Genomic DNA, 27926 nt, shown 5'->3' with positions numbered 1-27926 from the left:
AACCTGCCAAGTTGGGGTTAGAAGGCCAGCGCCTTAACCGTCTGAGCCAATCAGTCCGGCCAAAAAAATTAATTTTAACAATTTAAAAATAGCCAAGAAGACTATATTACGTTTATTAAAAACAAGTGGTGACCAATAAAATTGCTGAAATGTAGGTGAAATGAGTGAACATGAAAATGTTATAAGTTGCTATAAATGATTGATTGTGTAATATTCGAGATCATAACAAACTTCACTCAGTGGCATTAGAATGCTTGTAGTTAAGAACAGTTTTTTCTAGTAGGAGCGAGCTGATGTGGAATTACGAGCTGTGATCGCTTTTTATTTCATAGATTAAAATGTGGTGAGGTGCGAGGAAATCACATGATGTGTTAGTTGAAAAATGAATGTTGTGAAGATGAATAAAATGTCACCTGAATCGGCGTAAAAACTTAAGGGATTTTCTCACGTTGTCTTCAATCATTATTATTGTAGATAGATGATCTGTTATCTTGAGCTTCAAATGGAGAACACAACTAATCTTGTAAAGTGAATAGGCAGAATCAATTGGGTATACCCAATGAATGAAAGAAAATGTAAGTGTCAGTTGCTGGATCTTAAAGGATACTCTACTGTGAGGGAAAATGTTATTAGAAAACGCTTACCTTTCGTGTTGGCTGTGAAGTGAATAATCCCTTGGTTGTTTAAGAAAGTCGATCAGTCGCTTGCTGCTACCTGTGTTATACGGATGTGGTCGTAGATAGCATAAAACTTACTACTAATAGTTACAATTCTTGTTTTATTTTCCACTGAATTCAATATATAAAATTTTTTATTGTCTATAGGGCAGTTTTCAAATCAGATAATAGTAAAATCTTTAAAATAATAAATTATAAACCTTCCAACACATTAACAAACACAACTCCCACATTGAAAAGACAGAGACCTCCCTGCACAAGCTACGTCAGTATCCAACATCCTGCCCACAATCCCTTCCCCCACATCCCATACTCGCCCTCCATATGTCACACCAGTGGCTAATGCCCTGCCCACAGTTCCTTCCCCTACCCCAATTACTCGCCCTCCACCACACCCGCCCCATGCATATAACACAAGAAGTAGAAACATGATAAATTTTCTCAGTACTGCGACTGACACAACTAGGTATTAAAAGCATTAAAAAGGGGGTAAGTGATATTCCAACCACAAGATTTCCTATAACAACTACAAACAACACACTCATAATATTCCTTTGTTACAGATACATTCATCCACAAATGTTGCAGTAAAATCAATACACCAACAACTAAACATCATTTAGTGTCCCTTTTAACCACGCTTCAATAACAAACACATCAGCGTAAAAACAGGCTGACTCAAATCAGATGAAGATCGGTGAAAACTACTAATATGACGTATCCAGTAAACCTTCAGTGCACAATCTTTTAATAATGCTGTGGTTTCTCAACTAAAACGAAAATGCAACGGAGAAAAGCATCGCAAGTTTAATCTTCTAACATCACTAATTAATAGGACATTTAACTTAGAAATAAAACTTAGCACTAAATAGTGTTAGAAAAGTCTTTGAACCTATGGGGAAAAATTTTTCCACCACACCCGCCCCATGCATATAACACAAGAAGTAGAAACATGATAAATTTTCTCAGTACTGCGACCGACACAACTAGGTATTAAAAGCATAAAAAAGGGGGTAAGTGATATTCCAACCACAAGATTTCCTATAACAACTACAAACAACACACTCATAATATTCCTTTGTTACAGATACATTCATCCACAAATGTTGCAGTAAAATCAATACACCAACAACTAAACATCATTTAGTGTCCCTTTTAACCACGCTTCAATAACAAACACATCAGCGTAAAAACAGGCTGACTCAAATCAGATGAAGATCGGTGAAAACTACTAATATGACGTATCCAGTAAACCTTCAGTGCACAATCTTTTAATAATGCTGTGGTTTCTCAACTAAAACGAAAATGCAACGGAGAAAAGCATCGCAAGTTTAATCTTCTAACATCACTAATTAATAGGACATTTAACTTAGAAATAAAACTTAGCACTAAATAGTGTTAGAAAAGTCTTTGAACCTATGGGGAAAAATTTTTTAATAATGTTATTTATTTTACGTCCCACTAACTACTTTTACGGTTTCTGGAGACTTCAAGGTGCCAGAATTTAGTCCAGCAGGAGTTCTTTTACGTGCCAGTAAATCTACCGACACAAGGCTGACATATTTGAGCACCTTCAGCCAGGTTGAAACCCGCCAAGTTGAGGTCAAAAGGACTGCGCCTCAACCACCTGAGCCACTCAGCCCAGTTATTATAATAATAATAATAATAATAATAATAATAATAATAATAATAATAATAATAATAATAATAATAATAATTTTTAGCCAAATCTTAGTTGTTTAGAACATTACTGTAACTTGGACATCAGTATTTTATGATCAATGTCTAGTCCATCACAAATATATTTTAATTTTGCCGCTAATGCTTTCACGGCCAGTACTTATAGACATGCTATTGTATAGGCTTTTGGGCTTATGCCGTGTCAAGTAAATAAGGTGAAATTCTTTAAGTTTCGCAGAGAACTGTGCACTGGGTCATCAGAAGAAATCTCGCAGAGAACTGTGCACTGGGTCATCAGAAGAAATCTCGACTGTCCACAAGAAAGGCTTCTTAAACAATGACTCTTTAAATTTAGGCGTTATAACAGTGTTTATTCGCCACCAGATGGTTCCCAGAACGTGACACAGCGCTAGCGTTCGAAGTGGAAGCTGACCGAACCATCAGTATCAGACTAAGAGGTTCACATAACGCGTACAGGTGTATGACATTGACACAAGCCTCATCGCCAGATGTTTCATTCCAGGCTTTTGTCAATGTCATACACCTGTAATTGTAATAAAATGTCCTAGAGAAAATAAACATTTTTATGTATTGAATTAGGTGGAAAATAAAACAAGAATTGTAAATCTTTGTGGTCGTAGACTCGGGGTAAATAGCGGAAGGGGAAGGGAGGGCAGGACACTGCGCAAGTTAGGAGCTAGCGGAGGGGATGCAGTGCGAGGGGGCACTGTAGATGTGGCAACTGTTGCTACCGGTGGGTTGAATGCATGTTTATAGTAAAAGATTTTTCATGATATTACTAGCATTGATACCAAAATTAGCAACTAGATTGGGGATTTGCTCGATTATGGGACTATTAATATCCAAGATGTCATTTAAATTACTGTTTTTATTAAAATGCTGGTCCAAGGAAACACAGGGTGATCAATTTAAAAGTTCAAAGCAGAGTGCCGAGGATTAGGCGCGCTGGGAAGTGGAGACAGATAGCGCAGTGACCGGCATGACAAGCAGGCATAGTCTGCTCAAAGAAGCAGCACGATTACGCCTATAGAAACTAAACTAAACTGAACTCACCGGCTATATAGATGCTCTGGACAAATAAGTAAATCAACTAGAAATTAAACTGAACTAACCAGTAATAAATAAATAAATTAAATAAATAAATAAATAAATAAATAAATAAATAAATAAATAAATAAATAAACAAATAAATCAACCAGGAAATTAAAGTGAACTCACCAGTATTTACAGACGATGCTGAAAGTGATCTCCTTCAGCTGCAATGGAAGCTTCACATCTTGCAATGAGATTTCGAAACACACTCTGTAGTTCATGGACACTGACAAAACGCACAATGTTCCTAATTTCGATTTTTAATTCTTCCGCAGTTTGAGGATTATTCCTGTAAACTCTTCTTTTACGATTTCCCCACAGATAAAAATCACACGTGCTTAAATCAGGCGAACGAGGGGGCTATAAGCCTTTACTGATGAACTGATCATCATCAAACACTTACAGTAACCGTCGCATAGAGCTACGCGCCGTATGGGCCGTTGCACTATCCTGCTGGAAATAGCCGTATCTTTTCTCTTCTTCAGTCAGTTCAGCTTAAAATGGTTCCAGAATGTTGTGAATATAACGGTCAGAAGTAATTGTGTCCTGAAAAAATATTGGACCGATAATTCATTAGGCACTGATAGAGCACCACACACCCACCTTCACATCGTGCAGAGGTCACGGCTGTAAAATGTGCAGGTTGTCTGTATCCCAGATTCTATTGTTCTGTGAATTGACATATCCACTCAAATGAAACCAGGCTTAGTCACTCATAAAAAGAAAGTTCGGATCCACAATACCGTCGTGGACACTATTCATTAACCAATTGCAAAATCGTATTCTTGCAATGAAATCTGTAGGCAGTATGTTATGGAATGAATGAATACGATAAGCTCACAAATGTAACAATTTTGTTGTATTACGTGCTGAAGAAGGTGAAATACCACTTTCCTGAGCTACTCTCCGAAGCGACTTATATGGAATGACGTGGAGTCTTGCCTGTATATCTTCTAACCTCTCCCGTGTGAGAGCTGTTTTCCTTTGCTTCTTAATGCTTACAGAACCAGTACTACGCCACTTGTAAACGAGCTGATGCACGTAACGTTTTGATGGTACAGTCGCACTGGGAAATTGTCTACGTAATTTTCGTAGGCACCTTTTAACTGGCTTCTTCTTGTACAAATAATACACGAACAAATATATTCTTTGCTCTATACCGTATTTAACCATCGTGACAATAACCTCACAACACACCTTAAAAGTTCAATAGTTTCTAGCACACGCTGGCAGTGAACACTTCTTATTTCGCCAGTGTTGACACAAGCTATATGGCGCTCGCTCGGGACTTCCCACGGCATGCAAGCAGAAGTCTGAACTCGCAAATTATTCTCCCTGTATAAGTGTTTTCGTACCCAGTCATTAGACCACTTTTGTTTACATATTTAAGTATTTGCTTATCTTGGTCAATGGTACTGAAAGTGTGCCCCTTAACCCTCATACGGACACTCATGGTGGAGTGTTTTCGATGTTTCAAGGCATTATAATGTTCTAACTATCTTAACCTATGATCCTGGTGATCATTTCAGGTTTAAAGCCATTCAGCATGGCAAATTCTTTGATGTAGCTAAGTTCCTTTTTTTCGATTAGCATTGGATAGAGTAATGTTCAAATCCCTGTAAACTAAACTGAAAATTGTTGCCTGGTTATAGGATTGGGGGTGCAAGGATTTGCTTTTTATCGTTAACCCTCCAAGTGGCAAGCGCCCGATATCAGGCGTTTTATGCGTTTGCCCAGTGGCAACGCCTGATATCAGGCGTTTTGACATGTTCTTTATTTTATTTCGATAATCTTTTGTTATTCATCGAAATGTGCTAATTACGAATCAATTGAAGGAGAAGTGTTCGGCCATAATCATGAAATAGTTTGTATAATAACATCTTACACTAATCTAGTGTAAATCGTTGCCAAAGTAGCGTCATAATTCCGCTGTCTTGTGCTAGCTGCTACATACTCAGCGGCCGGCCACACGAATGTCTCAGCTGAGTCAGCTATATTTAGTCGCCAGTTTTCCTTCAGATATCAATCTGAAGTGTTGATATGCACTCATCTCAGCAATACTGAATCATTTCCTCACAGGAACAGTGAATAAATCTTCAAAGGGACTGTCTCAGATTGTTTTAGGTACAAAACTTGAACCTAGGCAAATAGTTTACTTTAGGCAATGTGACGTTCTACTGGTTGCTTATAAAGAGACGAAAACAAGGAAACCAGTTTGTCTCACGACGGGATGTTATACTGAGGGAAATGAGGGGTTGAAACCACTACTAATTCATAAGTACAATAACTTCATGGGAGGTGTAGATAATAAAGGTAAGTGCATTTTCCATGCCATTTGTTCCAGACCCACTAGAAGGTACTGGAAGCAGTTAGATATGACATTATTTGACACATACGTCCTGTACATAAAGAACACTGATAAGCCCTTAGCAAGATGAGACTTCATGATCACTATAGTTAGGGGATTGCTAAATGAACAGTTCCCAATTCCAGTTGTGAGGCCAACAGGTCATGCAGGAGGCCCCTCTCGTGCTCTCGAAATATTGCCACAGAATAACAATCGCCTATGTGTTGTGTGCTTGAAAGTAAAGAAGAAGTCTACATTCTGTTGTCGAGGATGTAATAGTGATATCCACCAGGGGTGTTATAAACTAGTGCACTTCTGGAGGCTTCACGATCATGGAGTAAAAAGAAAGACCCACCCAAGTGACTCTGAGTGAAATGTACAAGTGGTAGCATACAATTGTTGTATAATTTTTCCAGCTAAGAACAGTATTATAAACTATATACTGGTACGCACCTATTTACTATGAACTGGTGCTTCTTTTGTATATGTCATTTTTTTTAATTTACCTAAATATAAACATTTTATATATAGCAAAACTTTTGCAAAAATAAATAATATAAACAAATTCAACATATTTTTGGTCTTACACTTTGTGGATAATAACAGCTTTAGTATCATCATCATCTTATTCCTTGTTCTTTTGAGGATAAAAGGGTGTGCTGTTTATGTATGTATAACAAGTCAACGATTTTTAACACAATTTATACTAAGAGTCTGCAACACCGGTAAAATATCGCTGCCATTACAGGATAAATGACCTCCACTTCGAGGGTTAAAGGAGCAGCAGATGTTTTCCAGCAGATATGGTAAACGCACCTATCTTTATCTCTAGTTAAATGTAAATCTAAAAAGTTTAGGGAGTTGTTGACCTCGTCTTCCTTAGTAAATTTTATATTATTGTTAAGGTTGTCAAGGAACATAAGTATGTTATCGCTATTGTTCTGCTGTTCTGTCTATGATAGCGAACGTATCATCCACATATCTTAGCCAAAGCTGTAAGCCGTTGATTTTATTATTAATTATCAAATTGGTTTCCAGATTGTCCATAAAGATGTTTGCAAGAATGCCGGAAATCAGGTCGCACATTCGTAGTCCCTTTTGATTGTATATTTTGTTATTGAATGTGAAGTAATTATTGCTGACGAGGAATTTCAATAAATTAATAAAGTCCTCTATTTCGCATCTACTTAGGTTGTTCTGTTTCATAAGATTAGTTTTTACAATGTGTCGTTTATGGGTATATTCGAATACATGTAAGTGATATCGTATGATACCATAACATGGTTGTCTGTTAACTTGAATGTGGATAATGTCTTGGAAAAGCCAACAGAATTCTTTATGTAGGCTTCATTATTGAATTTAAAGTGTTTGCATAGGAAACGGTGCAGAAATTTAGAAATATTATATGTGGGACTATTCCTACAGTTTATAATGGGGCGCACTGGTATCTCTTATGAATTTTTGGTAGAGCCCTGGCCATGCGTAACCTGGGATTCATTATAATAAGTTTTTGATGTTCGTGTTTCTGAAAAAGAAAGGAAGACTTTTTTAACAAGTTCTTAAGGTCCTGTTGGATTATTAGTGTGGGGTCTTTTTCCACTATGTTATAAGTTTCAGCGGAGAAGAAATTCTCGGTTTTGCTAATGTATGTGCTGTATGTTGGGTATTCAGCCCGAAGGCTGGTTTGATCCTCTGCAGCTCTGCCAACAGCTGTCATAAATAGCCTAGGCGTCACTGAAGAGGCGTTCTAGGGAAATGAGGAGTGAGGTAGTTTCCCGTTGCTTTCCTCACCGAGCCAGCCGCTGCCAAGCCCACTGAAATGCATGCACCAAGCGACCCTATGAGCGATATCTTCACACCATTCATAACAGGGACTGGCTGCATAAGCAATGGTATTACTAGCATCACTCATACCTCAGTCACTTTCATATTGTCAAAGCCAAGAATGAGACTGAGACAGGTCAATGAAAGTAACAAATTTGATATAGCCCATACCAGAAGACATAGTGCACTATAAACACTACATCTCGCCAGCAAAGGCATTTTGCTAATGTACTCTTCTTTATTTAGTAGTACCGTAGAGGGACCTTCATCCGCTTTTGTTTTTGATTTTATTTTATACTTCGGTTATCTGTTTGTTAAGACTTGGTAATGACTTCAATTTAAATTCAATTTCAATCCCCAATCTACGTGCTAATTTTGGTGTCAATGCTAGCAATTTCATGAAAATATTTTACTATAAAAATGCATTCAATCCACTGGTAGCAACAGTAGCCACATCTACAGGGCCCCCCCTCGCACTGCATCCCCTACGCTAGCTCCTATCCTGCACAGTGTCCCGCCCTCCATTCCCCTTTCTTCCTCACCTCTACCACATCATCCGTATAACACACGTAGCAACAAGCTAGTGACCGACAGACCTTCTTAAACAACCAAGGGACTATTCACTTCGCAGCCAACATTAAAGGTAAGCGTTTTCTAATAACATTTTCCCCTCACAGTAGAGTACCCTTTAAGATCCAGCAACTGACACTTAAATTTTCTTTCATTCACAGGGTATACCCAATTGATTTTGCCCATTCACTTTATAAGATTAGTTGTGTTTCCCAGTTGAAACACAAGATAACAGATCATCTATCTATGATAATAATGACTGAAGACAACGCGAGGAAGTCCCTTACGATTTTACGTTGATTCAGGTGACATTTTACTCATCTTCACAACATGCGTTTTTCAAAAAACACATCATGTGATTTCCACGCACCGCACCCCGTTTTAATCTATGAAATGATATGAGATCACAGCTCGTAATTCCACATCAACTCACTCCTACTGGAAAAAACTGTTCTTGACCACAAGCATTCCAATGCCACAGTGTGAAGATTGTCTTGATCTCGAATATTGCATGAACAATCATTTATAGCAACTTAAGATGACGATGATGCTTGTTGTTTAAAGTGGCCTAACATCGACGATCATCGGCCCCAAATGGTACGAGATGGACGACATGAGATGATAAATAAAAAATTAAAAGTTAAAAGATTAAAATGCAAAAGATCTTTCTAGGTCGACGCCCCGAACAAATAGCATTTTAAAAAACGTAAACGATCATTTAATTTTAATGTTATATACTGAAATTAAGTAAGAAAGTGATACAACTCAACATGTGCAGTGTTAGTCACTGATATCAGAGGATAGTTTATATTTTCTTGCATCTAGTTTAATTCTGAAAAGGCTATTCCCATGTACATTTATAGCAAGGAGGTTATCATTTCTGTACGTGCACTTGAAATATGTTTTCATGATACATAGTGTCAGGTTAGGTGATGCTGTTTGAAGACGAAAACTGAATGGTTTGCCACAGAAGCCTCTGGAGTGATACTATAACATTCTTCAGAATGAAATTAACCACACACTTTCATGTAGTATCGGATTTCAAAAAATAACGAAAAGCAAGCCGTAGTGAAGGTATCATCTGCAAAAATGCAAGTTTTGTGGAAACTGATTGCCATCTCATACCGATTGTAATGTGTATGGGTTTTGTGCCAATTTTTACGAAAAATCGGATTTAACGACAATCTGCCTATAGCGAGCATAAATTTCGCTGTTATGAATTCTCGCTATAACGCACCTCTACTGTATGTTAAAACTTCTATTGAGTATAAAGAAGTCACACTATGTTCATTTGACTTGTTCACAAACCTTGTTTACCTCTTGTAACAAGCATCATAAAGTTGTTAAATATAAATACAGTGAAACCTCGGAATGCGAGTAACTTGGTCTACGAGTGTTTTGCAAGACAAGCAAACATTTTAAATAAATTGTAACTTGATAAGCGAGTGAGGTTCCGCAATACGAGCGTCACGTGTATCTACGTTTTCCCCTCCCCTGTTCTTTTGTCGAATGGATGAACGAAGCCTTTGGTCTTGTAGTGAAGAAATACCTTTCAGAACATAATCTGCCGCTTGAAGTCTTGCTGGTTATGGACAATGTTCCTGCTCATCCTCCAGGCCTTGAGGCCTTGAGGACAACTTGCTGGACGAATTCAAGTTCGTTAAGGTTAAGTTCCTTCCTCCCAACACTACTCCAGCCTATGGATCAGCAAGTCAATTCGAAGCTATACACTAAAGCACTAACTCAGCGATGCTTCGAAGTGACCGAAGAGACAAACCTTACCCTCCGAGAGTTTGGAAGAAATCATTTCCACACCGTGAACTGCCTGAAGATCATCGATGAAGCCTGGGATGGAGTCACCAAGAGAACTCTCACTTCCGCTTGGGGAAAGCTGTGGCCTGACTGTGTTCTTGGACGTGACTTTGAGGGGATTGTTGGTGACAATGAGCCGCCGATTGTCGATGAAATTGTGTCTTTAGGGAAGACTATGGGGCTGGAGGTGAATGACGTGGACATTAAAGAGCTGGTGGAAGAACATAGCCAGGAACTGACCTCCAACGAACAGATGAACCTGCATCGCGAACAACAGGAGGAAGTTATGGAGATCTCGTCCAAGGAAGAGGAGGATGAAAAGTCAATGGAATCTCTCACTTCAAATGAGATTTGGGAGATGTGAAAAATGTGGGAAACGGTGCAAAATTTTGTAGAAAAACACCACCTGAATAAGGCTGTAGCACTGCGAGCGATTAATCAGTTCAATAAGTCATAAATGAAAGAAAAGTTCCACCTAATCAATACTATTTTATTGTCACATGTAGGACCGGTTTTGACCTCTCAAAAGGTCATCCTCAGCTACACTAGAATTGCATTTACATATTATGACTCATATTGAGAGTATGTCATTATGTCATCTGGCAACATGCTTGTAATCCAAAGGGTCGTATATCAAAACAAGTTTTCCCATAAGAAACAATTGAATGGCGGATGATTCGTCCACAACACAAAAATATTTATTCACATACCATTTCTAAAACAAAATATAACGTAAAATAAATTAAAGTGCTCTTTTCCTTGCAATAGAATACAATCGAATCATTGTTGGTGTGATGCGACAGGAGACGACATGAGAAGAGTTATTGTGTAGCACGAATTCCACTAACGGAATCACTGTTATCTGTTGGCTCACTGGAATTTTCTTTTCGTGCAACTTTAACGAGGAACCTGTCCAATGACTGTTACTTTTGCCTGTTTTTGAGGATTTCATGAAAATGTGACATTGCATTGTCATTGAACTGATTATCTTGATTGATAAATTTCATTATTTATTCTGTATTGATAGTCACCATAAGTCATAAATGAAAGAAAAGTTCCACCTAATCAATACTATTTTATTGTCATATGTAGGACCAGTTTCGACCTCTCAAAAGGTGTAGTGCTAAATGTGAACTGACCGGGCAAGTTAGCCATGCGGTTCGAGTCTCGCAGCTGTGAGCTTGCATCCGGGAGATAGTGGGTTTGAATCCCACTGTCAGCAGCCCTGAAGATGGATTTCCATGGTTTAACATTTTCACACCAGGAAAATGCTGGTGCTGTACCTTAATCAAGGCCACGACCGGTTCTTTCCCACTCCTAGGCATTCTCTATCCCATCGTCGCCATAAAACCTATCTGTGTCAGTGCAACGTAAAGCCAATAGCAAAAAAATAATAATAAATTTAAACCATTGCGAACTGTTCTTTGATGTCTAGCATTTAACACTACCTACAAGCGCTCCAAGAGATTAAGAGGGGGATAAGTCTAAATTGGATAATGGTTAAAATATGTTCTCATTTTATTTATCAACTTGTATTTTCTTTTCTATATTCTTACAGACATCTAGTCTACCTTCGACCATTTTTCAAGATGTATTTTCCAGAATTCCCTCATACGACTTTGGCTACTTACACAACTGGAATTGAAAGATGTCCCCTTTCATTGTATAACAATTCTGCTATTCAACAGTATTCAACTGTCTTCAGTAAAAAAAATTTTCTGGTAGTGAAAGATTTACATTTATACCTAACTTTATGATGCTTGTTACCATAGCTAAACAAGGTTTGTGACAAGTCAAATGAACATAGTGCGATTTGATTATACTGAATATATAGACTTAATTTAGATATTCCAATATAAATGGATTTGATAATGAATTTGGACAGTCAACTAATATTCAACGTATGTTAACAGAAATTAGAAATTGAACAACATATTACATTGTATAACAAATAGTCATAAAAAAGTCTTTTAATCCCAGTTTATTTTTTTTCACCTATGTAGATTTAGTAATATTTATCAGCAAGAACGAAGAATTATAGATTCATGCAAACTTCTACTAAATTGTAACAAACTATGTGTTAAAATGGATATCATGTTAAAACCTCCGCCACCATGTTTTACTATAAGCTTTTCCAAGAAGTTTTTATTCATGCTTATCTATTAAGCTGAAGATGGCCTGAACAAGGGCCAAAACTAGAACTGAACAAAGTATTGAACCATTCTGTTCATGGTCAAAGAATGCTGATTTTATAATAATTATGGGAATTATATGAGACCACAAAGAAAGCGCCTTGGGTGGCATTTTTTTGTGTAAGAGTATCTGAGATTTCATGCTTTTCGTGAGAATGTAACATCAGACGCGAGCTGAAGTTTCTAGATGCTCATTAAAATTTATTACCCCAGCGAACCTCTTCACTGAAGCTTGGGAAGCACACAGCTCCGAGAGCTATCGCGGGAATTTTTACATTGGAGGGAAACGAATTTATTTATTATCTTCGATTACAAGATGACTACAGAGGATCGGATACCAGAACCGCAATCAGGACATTTTCCGGGAAATTTTGATATGCGGCATGCCTACAGTTGTAATCATAATAAAAGTCCGAGTACTTAATATGCATCTCGCGGAAGAAATTTTCCAAACCGTGGGCGCGTGTTGGAAGCCCACCCACGCAGAGTTTGGTAGCGTGGATGCTACACTGCTAATATATACGACTGACGAGCGTGCTAGAATCATTTCACTGTGTGCATCGCTGTCTGTCATGCTGCTGCTCCGCGCAGAGAAGACCGCCTTAATCTACAAGCAACGCAGTCAGAGTTCATCTTATACCTGGGAAATGTAAGTAACAACATTGATAACAAAGATCAGAACTTTACAAAGCAAGTGTTGACCTGTTTTCTTATGAGAATATTCTGCTGCTAGTAATGCTGTTCATGCATATTCACATCGCATAATCTGAGGTTCATATTGTCCTAAACGAATGACACATGCTTGTGTAGGCTCAGAAGATTGAAATTAATGTAATTCGGTCAGTAGAGAGAGCAGTCAAGAGTAAAGTGCAGTGCAGTTGAGAATTGTGTACTTGTACTACTAGGCTAACGCTCAGAATGTGACCTGATAATACAAAATTAAAAGAAAAGGTTAGAGGGGAGATATAGGCATTGAACAGAGGACATATTTTATTGGGAGTTTCCTTACAGTTTCTCCTACATCACGAGTGAACTGGACACTGCTCATACATCACGGTGAAGCGGTAATTGGGACCGAAGCTGTCGAGGATTCTTCACGGCATCGAGGTGCGAACCAGGACCATTGGCGACGTCCAATCATCACGACATCAAGGAGGCGATCATCACGTCATCTGAACGAGGTGCTGAGAACATCACAGCCGACAAGGATGTCACCAGTCATTGAACCAGGAGTGCTGTCACCGGCTTCTAACGCCGATATGATGGCGTAAATTCGCAATGTCCACTAGGGGAACTGTTCAGTTATATCTTCAGACACAGGTCAGATAATTCCATTGTTTAAGCATCCAGCACTGCAATAATGGTTAGAGGAAGATAGATAGATTTGGCCTTCTGCCAATATGTAAACAGGTTAGGATATGAATGTCCGTGTACATAGAAGTTATGCCCCAGGACTCGAGTTTGGTTAGTTTATTAGTATTTGCATGTTTTAGTCTTATGTATTTCTTTACTGTCATTATTGCAGATATCATATTCAAGGTAGGGAAATTGAGTTTGTGTATTTCATTTCACCGGGACCTATACGGTCTTACATGAGTGTAACCAAGACAATCAGTTTAGGTACTATCCAGGTGCATGTGCAGTGTAGACTGTAATGTTAGTTGTCATGTGAAGAAAGCCTAGGATCTTCTATATCTCTTAAATACACTCGGGTTGGCGTATCATGCTGAGCCAGTCATATCGTAAGAAGCCTATAAGAATTGAGAAATAATGTCATTGTGCCCAGAGTATTGAGTCGAGACCCTAAAGAGAATAAGAAATTGTAATCAAGTGATAATTTGTAAATGTATGTGCCCATAAGAAGGCCGAGATATGTGTAGGAATGTGCCGCTGAGAGCACCAACGCAAAATAATGATCGGGCCTGTTGTATTTGATTTTATCTGTGATAGAATGTTGAATTAGTGATATAATGAATAAAATGGCCTGTAGTAATTATATTATAATGAGGGCAATATGTATGTCAGACTCGTGGGCCGGGTAGAAGGAAGAATCGCACACACCCCCCCCCCCCCCTTGTCGCTGTTTACGTGCTGTCAGCTAAGGGGGATATTTATTGCAGAAAGGAATGGCGGCTCAGTTGGTACAAAAAAAAAAAGTGTGGAGAGGCTAATATAGGTCGTTTCTGATGTCAGGACACTGGAGTTGGAATGTTGAAACTGTATGTTTGTCAAGAATTCATATTGGTCCCGAAGACGAAATTTTATATATGATTGTTGATGTCATTCATAGAAGCACCTAACTAATTATATGTATTTAGATGAAGTAAAATATATGTTCTCATGTGTGTGTTGTCATAGGGTTGTAAATGGGAGAGTCTCGCGATTCCCAGACAATTGTGTATATTGGAGGCTTCTTTAGTACTGGTAGGATAATTAGGAGCACTGAGGCATAGATTCACGTTAGAAATAAGGTAAATTCTTTGTAGATAGGAGTGCCTATGAGCAGATTTATATTTAAATTCATTTCAATTGACGTAACTATTATGGTGGTTGTTGCAGCGCTTAACGTTTATATGATGCCAACATCTCCTTCACAACGGTTACATGTAACGCAAGATACCCGTTTTGTCAAGAAACTGATTAATTTGTTTATGACTATCATATCAGTTATATAATTTTTTTTAATCCTTGTTAATTATCAGAATTTTTAGATTATTGTAATAAACCAGTTTGTTAAAATCAGAAATGCAGCTCAAACGTTATTTATTTTGGTTAGTGTTAGTTAACACCTTGCACATTATTTTTATTCCTCTTTATTTTATTTTACTACGATAACCCTTTCCTTACCCGTTACCCTTGAAGATGCTGTTACACCAGTGCTGATGAAGAGGATAGTCATGCAAGGTAAGCTATATGCCAGATTGATTCACTTGGCGCTGAATAAACTGTTCACTATAATGCACTTGGTCCGATCTCAGCATTGGCTTGATGTGAACTAAGTCATTATAGGGCACAGTATATTCATGTGAACAGAGTTGTTTTGCTCAGGAGGCAATACCTTTCTAATTCTTCTTTGTCAGTCTATGCAGTCAAGCATGCTTGCTCTCCCGCCTCAGTGGGATGCACGTGATGGTACTAATCACTGATAACGCCCAGACTAGGGTGATCCCCATGTAACGGCACTAGTCACAAGTAATGTCACGGTCCCTATTCCATCATCACTTGGTCGCTTCTTTTAGTTACCTCTTGCAACAGAGAGGTGATACGTGGGTGTATTCTTCATCTGCATCCCCATGGGTGGCAGTACGTCTTTTCATTCAGTATCATGAAGATTTGACATTGTCCAATAGTACCCCATGGTTTCTTTTAGTCGGTGCCTACAAATATAGTATGTACTTAAGTTGAAATAATAAAGGTTAATAAGCATTTTTTGTTATTGTACTAGTGGCTTTGCATAATGTAATTTGTGGTGTCGTAACTGGCCCATGAAATACGCACCAAAATGAACACCAAAATTGTTTCATGATGAGCACCAAAATTAAGGTAAAATAAACATCATAAAATTACACCCCTATATTATGTGTGTAGTTATAGTACTTTTACTAGTATGTACAGTATTACAGTAAATGGTAATGCGACCTTTCTTTCATTCCAACCATGCCCTCATTCCCGAAGTGGTAGATGTATATAGTGAATCACCTAAAACTTTCAGTCCAAATATTTCTGAAATGGAAGATTCTATTGATGTGCTGTTTTCACAAAAATGAAGTTTAACAAAGCGTTCATAAGTGTAGATCATATCAAAGGGTAGAGGAGGGTCCACCTATTCAATACCATAAGATTGTAAATTGTCTTATAAAACTGGGACTTGGTTTTCTGTGGTTTCCCATTTTCACACCAGCCAAATGCTGGGGCTGTACCTTAATTAAGGCCACGGCCGCTTCCTTCCAACTCCTAGGCCTTTCCTATCCCATCGTCGCCATAAGACCTACCTGCATCAGCACGACGTAAAAGCCCCTAGCAAAAAAAAAAAAAGGGGGACTAATTTCGACCCCATATATTGTCCCCATCAAATTTGGCCTACAATAAGCATTTATTGTATTTGCGTGTGTAAGATTTTATTTCATTAGCGCGATTGATATTCTCCAGCCCTGCATTACAGAGACAGCTTCACTAGTCCAAAACCGGTCTTATTGGTAGGAGAGCGATGTATTGTTTTTTTTTCTACGGAGCTATCAGCTGGCCCACGTGACACACTGAGGAGAACGCCAAGGTCGCCTCGACACGTGGACAGCACATGTCAAATCTCAGGTAGAAGTACTTTCAAGAATTGAACGCTAGACGTCGACCAATTACGCACGATTATATTGCCACACCCCTTTCCCTGGATATGCATAAAAATACGTGTTTCCAGAAGAAACGCTATCTTCTTTTTGGCTGTGCTCTTCTTCGTTGGTTGTGCTGCGACCTTCGACGTGTTCTTGTGCTGCGAACTTAAGACGTGCAGCGGACTTCGACGTGCTATTTGCTGTCTACTCCGAGATTGTCACTTCTTGAAATAATTATTTGGCAGTAAGATCAGTCACCCTTAACTAATAGTTGGATCAACGAGCCTGGCAGATTTCTTAAAAACAAGTTACGTATTTTTCCTTCATTAGTTTCATCGCGCGTGTGTGTGAGGAACACATCTTAAAATTGTTTGTCAGTTTCAGCTTCTACTCCACAAGAAGAAGGAAGAAAATCGCCACGTGCTGTCACATTGTGAAGAGGAAGCTTGCCGCAACTTTACTTGGAACACCGGGGCTACAATGCTCTGCTAAAATGTAGGCGATCTCCGGCATGTGGAGATAGCGACCACGGGCAGATAACTTACCCCATGTTCCAGACCAACGCCGAAGATCCAGTTCCATCATTCATTTAAGTAAACTTTACTAATGTTTATCTGTTCATCTTTGTAGAAATAATGCTTTCTTATTCATTAGTGGTAATATTTCTTCTAGTCTTGCAGTAGATTTGAATATTTTCACTCTTCTTTCATATGGGAGATGGTAGTTCTGTCATTTGTGTGTGAATGATTATTGATCTCTATTAGTCTAGCTAGAACGTGTGTGTGTCTTCTACGATTATTCTAGCTGTCCCATTTAATAGTCTAGTGTGTTTAAAAATCATTGTCCTCACTGATAATTAACAATTTAATTTATGAAATTTTTTTTTTTAAATAGTGTGGGACAGATTTACGGCATGTTGTGTTACCCCGGATTTCTACGTAGGAGTTTCTTCATGTGCGATTTAAGGCATGTTAGTGTCATCTGGCATATTGTCGAATCCCAGTTTTCGCGAATTTGAGATCTCGCACATCTAATAATAATAATAATAATAATGAATTTTCATCTCAGGTTAAATAATTGAATAACGGTCATGAGTTTAAATATTGCTTGATCTTGTGTATATGATAACGTGTGCTCAATTAGGATGAATATGAGCCTGGAATACGGCAGATTCTCGTCGGATCATTTATTATATTTATTGACTTGAGGATGGATTATTTACTGTGTGTTAGTGACTTGTGAATCCATTTATTAAGTCTTATTTTGGAGAATACGTGCTGTTGAGTAATAATAATGTTGTGACTCGTGAACCTAGAAGGCGAATGCTTATATTTGACCTGTTCTATGTGCGTTTCTGTAGTCGACATTTTCTTCAGACATCAGCCGCCAATATTATCATGATCAATGTTCTTAATTTCATCTTCTTTAATTAAGTCATTATCCAGATTTCATCACATTCCTGAGGGACGTAAAAAATTTTTTTCATTGCCCGATACATCATGAAGATGTATGTAAGATTTCTTTTTTCCAATTTGCTTCATATCGCACCGAGAATATGTCTTAAGATGACTACGGGACAGGAAACAGCTAGGATTGAGAAAGAATCAACCATGGCCTTGATTAAGGTACAGCTCCAGCATTTGCCTGTTGTGAAAATTGGAAACGACAGAAAACCATTTTCAGGACTGCCGACGGTGAGGAATGAATCCACTATCTCCCAAATGCAAGCCAACAGCCACGTGACCCAAACCGCACAGCCATTCGCTAGCTACAAACTGAAAAATTATGTTTATATAAACTATCTAAAGTTTAAAATTTCATGGCCGTTCCGTATTGAACTGAGAATCACAAAAGTAATTTAATGCAATGGAATCCACATTTTCAATACATACAAAACTGTTGCACATAAATTATATTACAGCATTTTTATTATTATAAAGGTGCCGGTTTCAACATGTTTTCAATGTCATCATCAGCCTTACGTAAAACCAAGCAAGAGAATAAATTCACATCTAGAAGCAATACACACATAGTAGGTAAAATTCGTATAATGACAAATTTAAAATAGTTCATTAAAAAAATCTGAGGATTGCTACGTATTGAACTCTGTAGATTCAATGTTAAAAAGTGACACATTTGTATATCAACAGTGCAGTTCAGTGTGTGGCAAGCATTTTACTCAACACATAATTATTGCTAATTTTCGTGAACACCCAATTTTCTATTTGATGAGCCTTCACTGCTTTTAAGACTACCATACAAACCTATTTCATTAATTCAAGGACCAATTAAAATATAAAGTGAAATGGACAAAGCGGATTTTCTGTAGTTGTCTCAAGTTCACTTCCAATAAAGCCTGCCTTGCTATGATCCAAATCACTTGTATATAATTATCTGAAGATAAGGAAGACTTGTAACTGTCTCTGATTTGTGGAAAAGGTGGAAGTTTTACAAACATTAGTCACTTGCACAAACACAAAAGCAAGAAAGCAGACACTGGACTTCAGAGCCGGGTAAACATCAACACTTGCCATTCTAATAAATGTGTAATGAGGGGTTTAAATTACTGCAACGATTTATAGCTTATCTCATAAAAATACACACCTCAGCCAAATGAGTCAGGCGTCGAATCAAGGCTTGCCTCTTTTCATTATTCAGTCTTGTGATGAAATTGCTCCTCTTGCTGAACATGTAGAGAAGATTCAGAACACCCAAGACAATATCCATATTACATGATGCAAGAAGAGCTATCAAATGTTCCATTGAGTTGTACAAATGCCGTGAGAATGAATGTTCTATCAAGAGAGTTGTAAAATTGAGAACCCATAGCAGCAAAGCTTTCTCCTGAAACAACAAAACAAACATTACATGATCCATAACTGAATTATAATATCTCTACAATTGAAGCTGTACATAATACCCTATTTGTATCATATTCTCGAGGTACCCAGGGACCAAAAAACGGATTTTTCAAATTCAGCAGCCTATTTTTTTTTGGTTTCTTTTTAACTACAAGACGTTAGCTCAAATGACAAATTGTAATAGTTTCTTCCTTCATGTCGATTATGAAATGGTAGTACACCATATACATTGTGTTCTTTTGGAAAGCATATCTTACCAAGCTACTTTTAACAGCACCCGGAATAACTCAAGTACTGCTGGAAATAGGTAGGTACATTTTAATTTACCCTACAAATACACTGGTGGAAAAAAATATCTGAACACCATGAAATAAGCAATGTAGCATATGGAAATTTTGGCATTATATTTGTCGAGGTAACATATTTAACTGATTAAAGGTACAAGACTACAGGTTAATATCCGCACAAGAAAAGCCATCGCAAATGTGCCATGCTGGTCTATTAATAACCGGTGTAATCGCCTGACTGTTGAATGCAGGCATGCAAACGTGCATGCATTGTGTCGTACAGGTGCCGGATGTCAGCTTGTAGGATGGGGTTCCATACCTGTTTCACTGGGTCAATACAGGGAGAGTTAATGCCGGCTGTGGATGACGCTGCAGTTGTCTTCCAATGATGTCCCAAACGTGCTCGATTGGGGACAGATTCGGAGATCGAGCTGGCCACGGCAATATATCGACACTCTGTAGAACATGTTGGGTTATAACAACGGCATGAAAGCATGCATTATCCTGTCGGAAAACCCCTCTGAGAATGCTGTTCACGAATGGCAGCACAAAACGTTGAATCACCAGACAGACGTACACATCTGCAGTCAGTGTGCGTGGGATAACCACGAGAGTACTCCTGCTGTCATAGGAAACTGTTCCCCCGACCAGAACTCCCGGCGTAGGTCTAGTGTATCGACGCCGCAGACAGGACGAATGCAAGCGCTCACCCGGTCTCCTCCTTACCAACACACAGCCATCACTGGCACCAAGGCAGAACCAGCTTTCATCGGAAAACACAACGGACCTCCACTCCATCCTCCAATGAGCTCTCTCTTGACACCACTGCGCCACAGACATACGACAAATACAGCAGTCCTCCCTCTCAGTGGTGCCACGGGAATGACCAGAGCCCAGTCCTTTTTTTTTTCTTTTCTTAGAATTGGCTTTACGTCACACCTACACAGATAGGTCTTATAGCGACGATGGGATAGGAAAGGCATTCGAGTGGGAATGAAGTGGCCATGGCCTTAATAAAGGTACAGCTTGGTGTGAAAATGGGAGACAACAGAAAACCATATTCAGGGCTGCCAACAATGGGGCTCGAACCCACTATCTCCTAACCGCATGGTCATCTCGCCCGGTGGAGCCCCATCTTCTTGCAAGCGTACCTTCTCGTGACCACTTCTGCCAGCACACCTGCGCAGTGGAGACATTCCTGCCAAGTCATTCTCCAATAGTGCAGAAGGAAAATCCACCTTCATGTAGCCTTATTATACGGTCTCGTTCAATTGCAGTGAGCTGTTGATACTGGCCTCTTCGTCATAGTAAAGGTATTCTTGAATCAAACTCACAGTCAATCCGTCCAATCTCACAGATAATAATGCTCTCGCACAGTACAGCCTGTATTTAAAGCAAACCTGATATGCAACGTCATGGGGCTGCTACTAGCGCCATGCTAATGGGATTTGCAGGAAATTTGAATCAACGTCATCTTCAGATGTATATACACGCCTACCAATCTAGCACAACCCCTTCTCGGTACCTGGATTTTTCCCCCCGCAAGTTTATTATTGCTTTGAAAACAATGAGAGTTTTATCTATTCAATAGTATGGTGATTTAACCCTTACCACTTGAGAGAGGGGCAATGCCTGACATTCTTTTCCCGAACAGCTTGTATGTCAGGCACGCCCTCATAAACTTTCAGAATCTGCAACATTGACTATTGGAAATTTGTAGAACAACTTTTCACTGGAGCTGATGCTGAAAATTTGATGTTTTTTCATAATTTCCATCAGTCAATGTTCTCTCTCTCTGCATGTATTTACAAAGTAACAGAGTGGGCAAACTGAAATATTGACAATAGTACAATTTTAGAGCTGTTGGCAGAGTGTGACGATACTGGAGATGAACATGATTATTTGACAATGACTAGGCTTCATCTGAATACAGAGGAGACAAGAGTACTTCTGTCAATTTAAGTGGTGCTGGAGATGCAAATGAAATTGTAACTAATGTCATGCTTGATGAATGGCAAAAGTAGCACAGATGAATAATATCAATTTCCATAAAATGCTTTTACCGCAATACCTGGTAGCACAATGCCTCATTAAAAAAAAGGTAGATCACTTTTAAGTAGTTCTTTATGGGGAACTTTTTCAACAAGTCGATAAATTCTACTATGCAATTAATAGAAATAATAATAAAAAAGTATGATACTCTGAAAAAGTACACCTGAATTTCATCTGATGATTAGAAAGAAATGTGCCATGTTCATATTTAACATACTTATCTGCATAAATATGTACTTAATTGTTTTACTCATATTGTAACGGTATGTCCACCTTATGACTTAGGCGGTATCTAGGGAGGGGCAAGCTAGCTTGGCTCCACCTGAGCCTTTGACGTCGCTGCATGGGTATTGGCCCCACCTTGCTTGTCTTCAACAGTCTAGTATTTATTAAAAACACTCTTGACTACAAATGTAACATTAATGAACACTATTAAAACAAGGGAAACATCTGTAGCGTACTTGTTATGAAGACTACAGATGTTTTCCTTGTTTTAATAGTGTTAATTTATGTTACAATTCTGGTCAAAAGAAGATTTCTAATATACTAGACTGTTGAAGATTTTTAAAACAAGAGCACAAGCGTGACGTCGTATAAATAACAAGTTCCAACAAACAATATATGTCATATATACTTAGAGCACAAGATTTACAAGACGTATTGGAATTTTTACTGCTCTCCTTGTCGTGGACAAGACAGCTTAACCCTCAAATGGTCTATTTATACGACTGTTACGGTCACACGATTTTCAGGATTTTTGTATACTTTCACTAAAAATTCTTAAAAATAGGTTTTGAAAGAAAACCATGCATTGTAATACATTTTAGTAAATCATAATATCATAGGCTATTGAAATAAAAATATTTTTGTCTTGTACCTTTCATTATATCTTTACAGCCATATTGAGTTTCCAAAAAAAGTGTTCCAAAATGATATTATCAAAATGTTTGTGCCCATACCAGACACTAAAATACTCGACTTACCTGAGAAAGTCAAATCACAATGTTGTTCACAATTTTATGCGTTTAAAAAAAATACAAACACTTTAGATGTTATATACACAAATAAAGATATATGTATACATATATACACAAGCACTAGAACGCCTCCGCAAAGTCAGTCAGAGGAGCTACCAGAACTAGATTGCTCTCTCCTTTTTCTTCCTCTCCTTTCTGGCCTCCAAAAGTGCTGTAAATTGTGGTAACACTCCCTGTGAACTGCACAGTTACAACCAGGGCACAAATACCGGGTCCTTCTCCTTTTCTTGCTGGTCCACAGATTATGCATAAACGTTCCAGCTTTCCAGGAAGTTTGTCAATATCACTCATACCACTCGCGTCACTCATTATTTCATCCAACATCTTCCGAATGGGACTTGAACCTGAATTACTTGGGACTTGAACCTAAATTACTTGCCATTTCCGCAAAACACTGATAAAAACAGCACGTACATCAGAACGACACCGTGACGCGGCAAGGTGCCAAACTGTACTGCGCAGTTAAGGTAGCGAGCCTAACGACTGAATTTTAAGACTGCGCAGTTCATTTAAACGGCAGTCTACCGCCTAGCAACTAGAGTAAAAAGAGAGACTAATCTACTGTTTAAAATGATACTTCATAGAGCACACTTGTGTGTTACTACGCATAACGGGAGCGAGTCTAATGAACTGCTGCAAAACAGTCGATGCATCGTAGTTGACCACGACGACGTGTAAAAAAAGGGCGATGCATCGTCGTTTAACCATTTGAGGGTTAATTTAAGTGATGTCAATTATGCAGTGATTTATGGATCCTTGTTTTCTGTGTCAATTTGAATCAATAACAAGCAAACACGCCTGAGGATGTCCTAAAATAGGATGAAACATGTCTCGTATTAATGTATAATAAATAATCAAAAGATTATTATTGTGGTGGAAAGGTGGATTTTTTATTTACTAAGCTGCGATTATACATCGAGTATCAATATCAAAATATCATATTGAATGTGATATCGCACCGGGAGTGAATGAGCGAGAGAGAGCTGGTGTTATCTCATCACAGCATAACATCGCGGGACCTTGGAAAGCATGAAGTGGCTTGGTGCGTCAGGGACCTGCCGCAAGCATGCGAACGGCCAAACACAGAGTGCAACTTACGCAGAGACGGAAGAGTTAACTATAAGCTGCAATGCCTGGACATTTTATATCTCAAGGTGCTCCAAAATCTGACCTGTTTAACTGGGAAAACTTTTTATACCTTAACATTTCAAACATATCTTAATGTGACCAATCAAGGGACTGAGAATATAGCTTGTCATAGGCAGAGAAACTTATGCCGGAACTTCTAAACCGAGTTTTACTCTATATAGTATGTATGCGCTCGTATAGATTTTGCCTATGTGCATGAGGCATGTTAAAAGATCCCAAGCATGGGAAAATCCCACAACAAGAGGGAGAGAGGTGGAGGAAGTTGTGGTTATGTACAGCTCAACAAAGAGATCAGTACTACTCGTAATGCAAAACCTTGCTCACTTATCAAGTCAACATTCATTGAAATTTTTTGCACATCTTTCAAAACCTTGCAGACCAAGTTGCTCACAATCCAAGGCTTTACTGTAACACATAAGAGAGACAAATTGACTCTGTTTTCAGTGTTTTCATTGGTACTGTAGCTCTTACCTTTAAATTTCTTCAAGGATAAACATCTCGATATCAGGGGCAATTTGAGTTGCAACTTATCAAGCAGATGCATGAACTCAAGTTCATGAGACTCCCTCAAAGCTGGGACTTGTGTCGGCTTCATTATAGAAGAAACGCTTTCACACAAATATGTGATACCAAATATACTCATTTTGTGAACAGAAAGTCAGAACAGTTCTTGGTACCATTCACAGGGAAAGGCTTTATAAAATGACTAAGTGCAGAACTTTTCTAGAATTCTAGGATCACTCAAAAAACCAATTAACATAAAGTACAAACTCTTCTCAAATACTATCAACAATGATCAGTGTGTCACAAGCTCATAGCACAACAGGGACAAATGTGCTCCCCAGCTGGCTTGTCGCAGAACACGGTGCTGAGCACAGCGAACTGTGTGCAATGTCAGGCACACTCCGGACAAGGAGGAAATTTATGACTAGCACTGGGCAAAGACTGCAGGCCTCTGAATGCGCCCTGGCCCAAATACGTTTGAACACGCTTGCTTATCATGACCCTTTTCAGGCAGACAAACTGGCAGATGTCCACAGGAGCCACACCATGGAGTACATGGATGCAGAAGAACAAGCATGCAGCAAATTGGCGGACACATATCGCACTGCGCGCAGGGGCATTTTCTGCTCATGGCTTCCCTCCTGTAAACTTAAAACATTCCATGCATCCCACCTGCAATTCCCCCCCCCCTTTTCCACCAAGTCCATCCCACTTGTAGCAGAACTTCTTGTTCAGGCATTGCTCCATTGTGCTGCGATACTACCTTCTACAACAAATACGCTCTACTGGCCGCAGCAGGTTTACTCTATCGGTCACATGTGCTCGATGCTAGGTGAAGTTTCTCCCCACATCCCTGAAGAGCAATGTGCTTCAGTGTGCTCGTGCATTATCTTGCTATTCGGGTATGGTAGCATTCACCCAATTTTTAGGCATACAATCTAACCAATAAGCTGGCCAAGTAATTTCTCTGACTGCTGAAACTATCCAGGCACAAATTGGGTTTTGACCCGGGGTTTAAAACCAGATACTCTTCCTGGTGCCATATGTTAATTTCATCCACAAATTTACTGGGATTCATAACCCTTAATGAGCTTACTTTTACAGTACACTATTACAAGTATTCCAGACATATTGCATAGATTAATGGTACAAGAAATTGACGTCAATTTACCTCAAAACTCACCTTAGATTTTTCTGGCAAATCACATGTCAGAATCCAATTGTTTGGAGTAATCGGTCTTGAGGCATCCTCCAAAATTTTATCAAAGATGTCCAAGACATCAATCCAATGGTAAAGTTCACATTTGCCAAAAGTCCAAGCATCAATTTCCCTCAATTCTTCAAGTGGAAGGGAACAAGTGCACAGTTTTTCAATGAGTGCCTGACACTCTGGAGGCTAAAGAATCAAACAGAAAATATTTATAAACCATATGAATACAACAGGACAAAAAACGAACAAAAATAATTGTCACTTGCTGATATATACACTGACTGAGCAAATGTCATGGGATAGTAGAGCACTGATGCGCATGTGTTGTCTGCGCACCACACGCCGCCTGTGCCAGAGGCAGTTCAATAGGAGACCTTGTGAGCAGTGGCCCTGCATGTGACAGGTGTAACAAGAAACGTGATCATGAGCTGACACCGAACAGGGCATGGTGGTCAGTGCCCGATGGATGGGAAGTGCGATTTCAGAAGTGGTGCGGGAATTCGGCTTTACACGATCAACCGTGTCCAGGGTGAATAGTGAATGGTTGAATGCGGATGTCGCCGTCCACAACAGACGAACGACCGGCCGTCCAGCCACCCTCGATGACCGTGACCGGCGACATCTGAGACGGGTTGTCAACGTGACAGACGGGAAACCGTGCAACAAATCACAGCTCAATTCAACACAGGCCGTTCAAGACATGTCTTCCAGTAGACAATCCATAGGAACATGGGTTCTATGGGGTATGGGAGCCGGCGCCGCACAGGGGTGCCACTCTTAACCCAACGTCATCGGACACAAGGACGCGCATTTGTCGCCAGTCACCAGGGATGGACACTGGAACAAAGGCGTAACGTGATATGATCGGACGAATCACGATTTCAACCGCACCATACCGATAGGAGGCACCGTGTATGGCGCAAACCACATGAAGCAATGGATCCCGCCTGCCTCGAAGGTGTGGTCTGTTATGGTCTGGGGTGCATTTTCCTGGTATGGAATGGGCCCCGTAGTTGTTCTGGAAGAGACTGAGTGGTACGCGGTATGTTGAGCTGCTCGGAGACCATCTCAACCCATTTTTGGCCTTCCAGCGCCCAGGCAGTTCCGCGGTGTTTTGAGATGATAACGCACCGCCACATTGCTCTCACGTCACCCAGGAATGGTTCTAGGAACATGCAGCAGAGGTCCAACAACTGCCATGCCCACCCAGGAGTCCCGATATGAACCCTATTGAGCACATCTGGGATGTCCTGGAATGCAGGCTCCGTGCCATGGATCCTGCACCCACGAACAGACCAGCATTGGCGGCTGCTCTGCAAATGATTGGTGTCAGCTGCGTCCATAGGACTACCAGGGACTTGTCGACTCACTTCCAAGGCGTCTCACTACAGTTCGCAGGGCCAGAGGAGGCCCCACACGCTATTAGGTGACTATCCCATGACATTTGCTAAGTCAGTGTAGATACTGAAAAGCAAATTTACCATTACAAATTAATTCCATTTCCAAATCAATAACTACTTCCAGTTTATACACTTGACACCACTGGAGCATAAGAGGCGATACCCCTCAGAAGGTATGGATATCTTTGGTCACTGACTGCACACTTCCTAAGCTATTATATTTCTACAGTTAATACAAACAACTTTATGTTATCCTTACTTGAATTCTATCTGCCTATTTTCTCATCACCATTCCCTAGTCCAGCCTGTCTCCCCGAACATATCACCCTACAGCTCTTCTAAACAAACCCTTGAACTTAGACGTACCATTGCGGTTCAAGTGAAGGCCATCTCAGAACAGATTCATATCCCCTACCCATCCATCAGGATCTATTAATCTCATTCCCAATTTCTCACATTCTCACTTCATAGTAATTTAAATCATTGATCACCCGCCAATCAGTATCACTCTTACACTCCACTGATAATTTTCACTCCCTTAAACATCTCCTGCACTGTCATAACCAGGTATTATATTTCAGTTATGTTAGTACCTATTCTTTCTTGTCTTACAATGATAGCAAAAAAAACATGGAGAATCACCACCTTCTCCTTTACTTCTACTTTCCTCAAAATCTACCTTAACCTAATTCTTGGATAAAACTCAGCTCTACTTTCCTTTCCTCCACACATGTTTGCCATGTGCCTAACAACAGAGTTGCCCTTGACCAAGGCCTCAACCCCACACACCTCAGTAGTTCCTCTTATCTTCTGATCTTCCTCAACTTCCCTGATGGCTGCAGAACCTACTTCCTCCTACCGTCTCCCCCTCTCATAACCCTGT

At 39.4% G+C, this 27926-nt stretch overlaps 1 protein-coding gene across 1 annotated transcript in view; it reads right to left on the bottom strand.

Moving 5' to 3' along the window:
- Positions 1-27926, bottom strand: part of HUWE1 (HECT, UBA and WWE domain containing E3 ubiquitin protein ligase 1) — a 1366532-nt gene that overhangs the window by 1283494 nt on the left and 55112 nt on the right. The window contains exons 3-4 of the mRNA XM_068226019.1: positions 25617-25829; positions 19148-19387 (exon numbers count right to left, since the gene is read on the bottom strand). Of these exons, the coding sequence (XP_068082120.1) occupies positions 19148-19387; positions 25617-25829 (453 nt within the window). The remainder of the gene's footprint in view (positions 1-19147; positions 19388-25616; positions 25830-27926) is intronic.

The sequence above is a fragment of the Anabrus simplex genome, chromosome 2, assembly GCF_040414725.1.
Source record: "Anabrus simplex isolate iqAnaSimp1 chromosome 2, ASM4041472v1, whole genome shotgun sequence".
Lineage (NCBI taxonomy): Eukaryota > Metazoa > Arthropoda > Insecta > Orthoptera > Tettigoniidae > Anabrus > Anabrus simplex.
The sequence above is the reverse complement of the archived record's forward strand: the minus strand, read 5'-3'. Positions and strand labels throughout refer to the sequence as shown.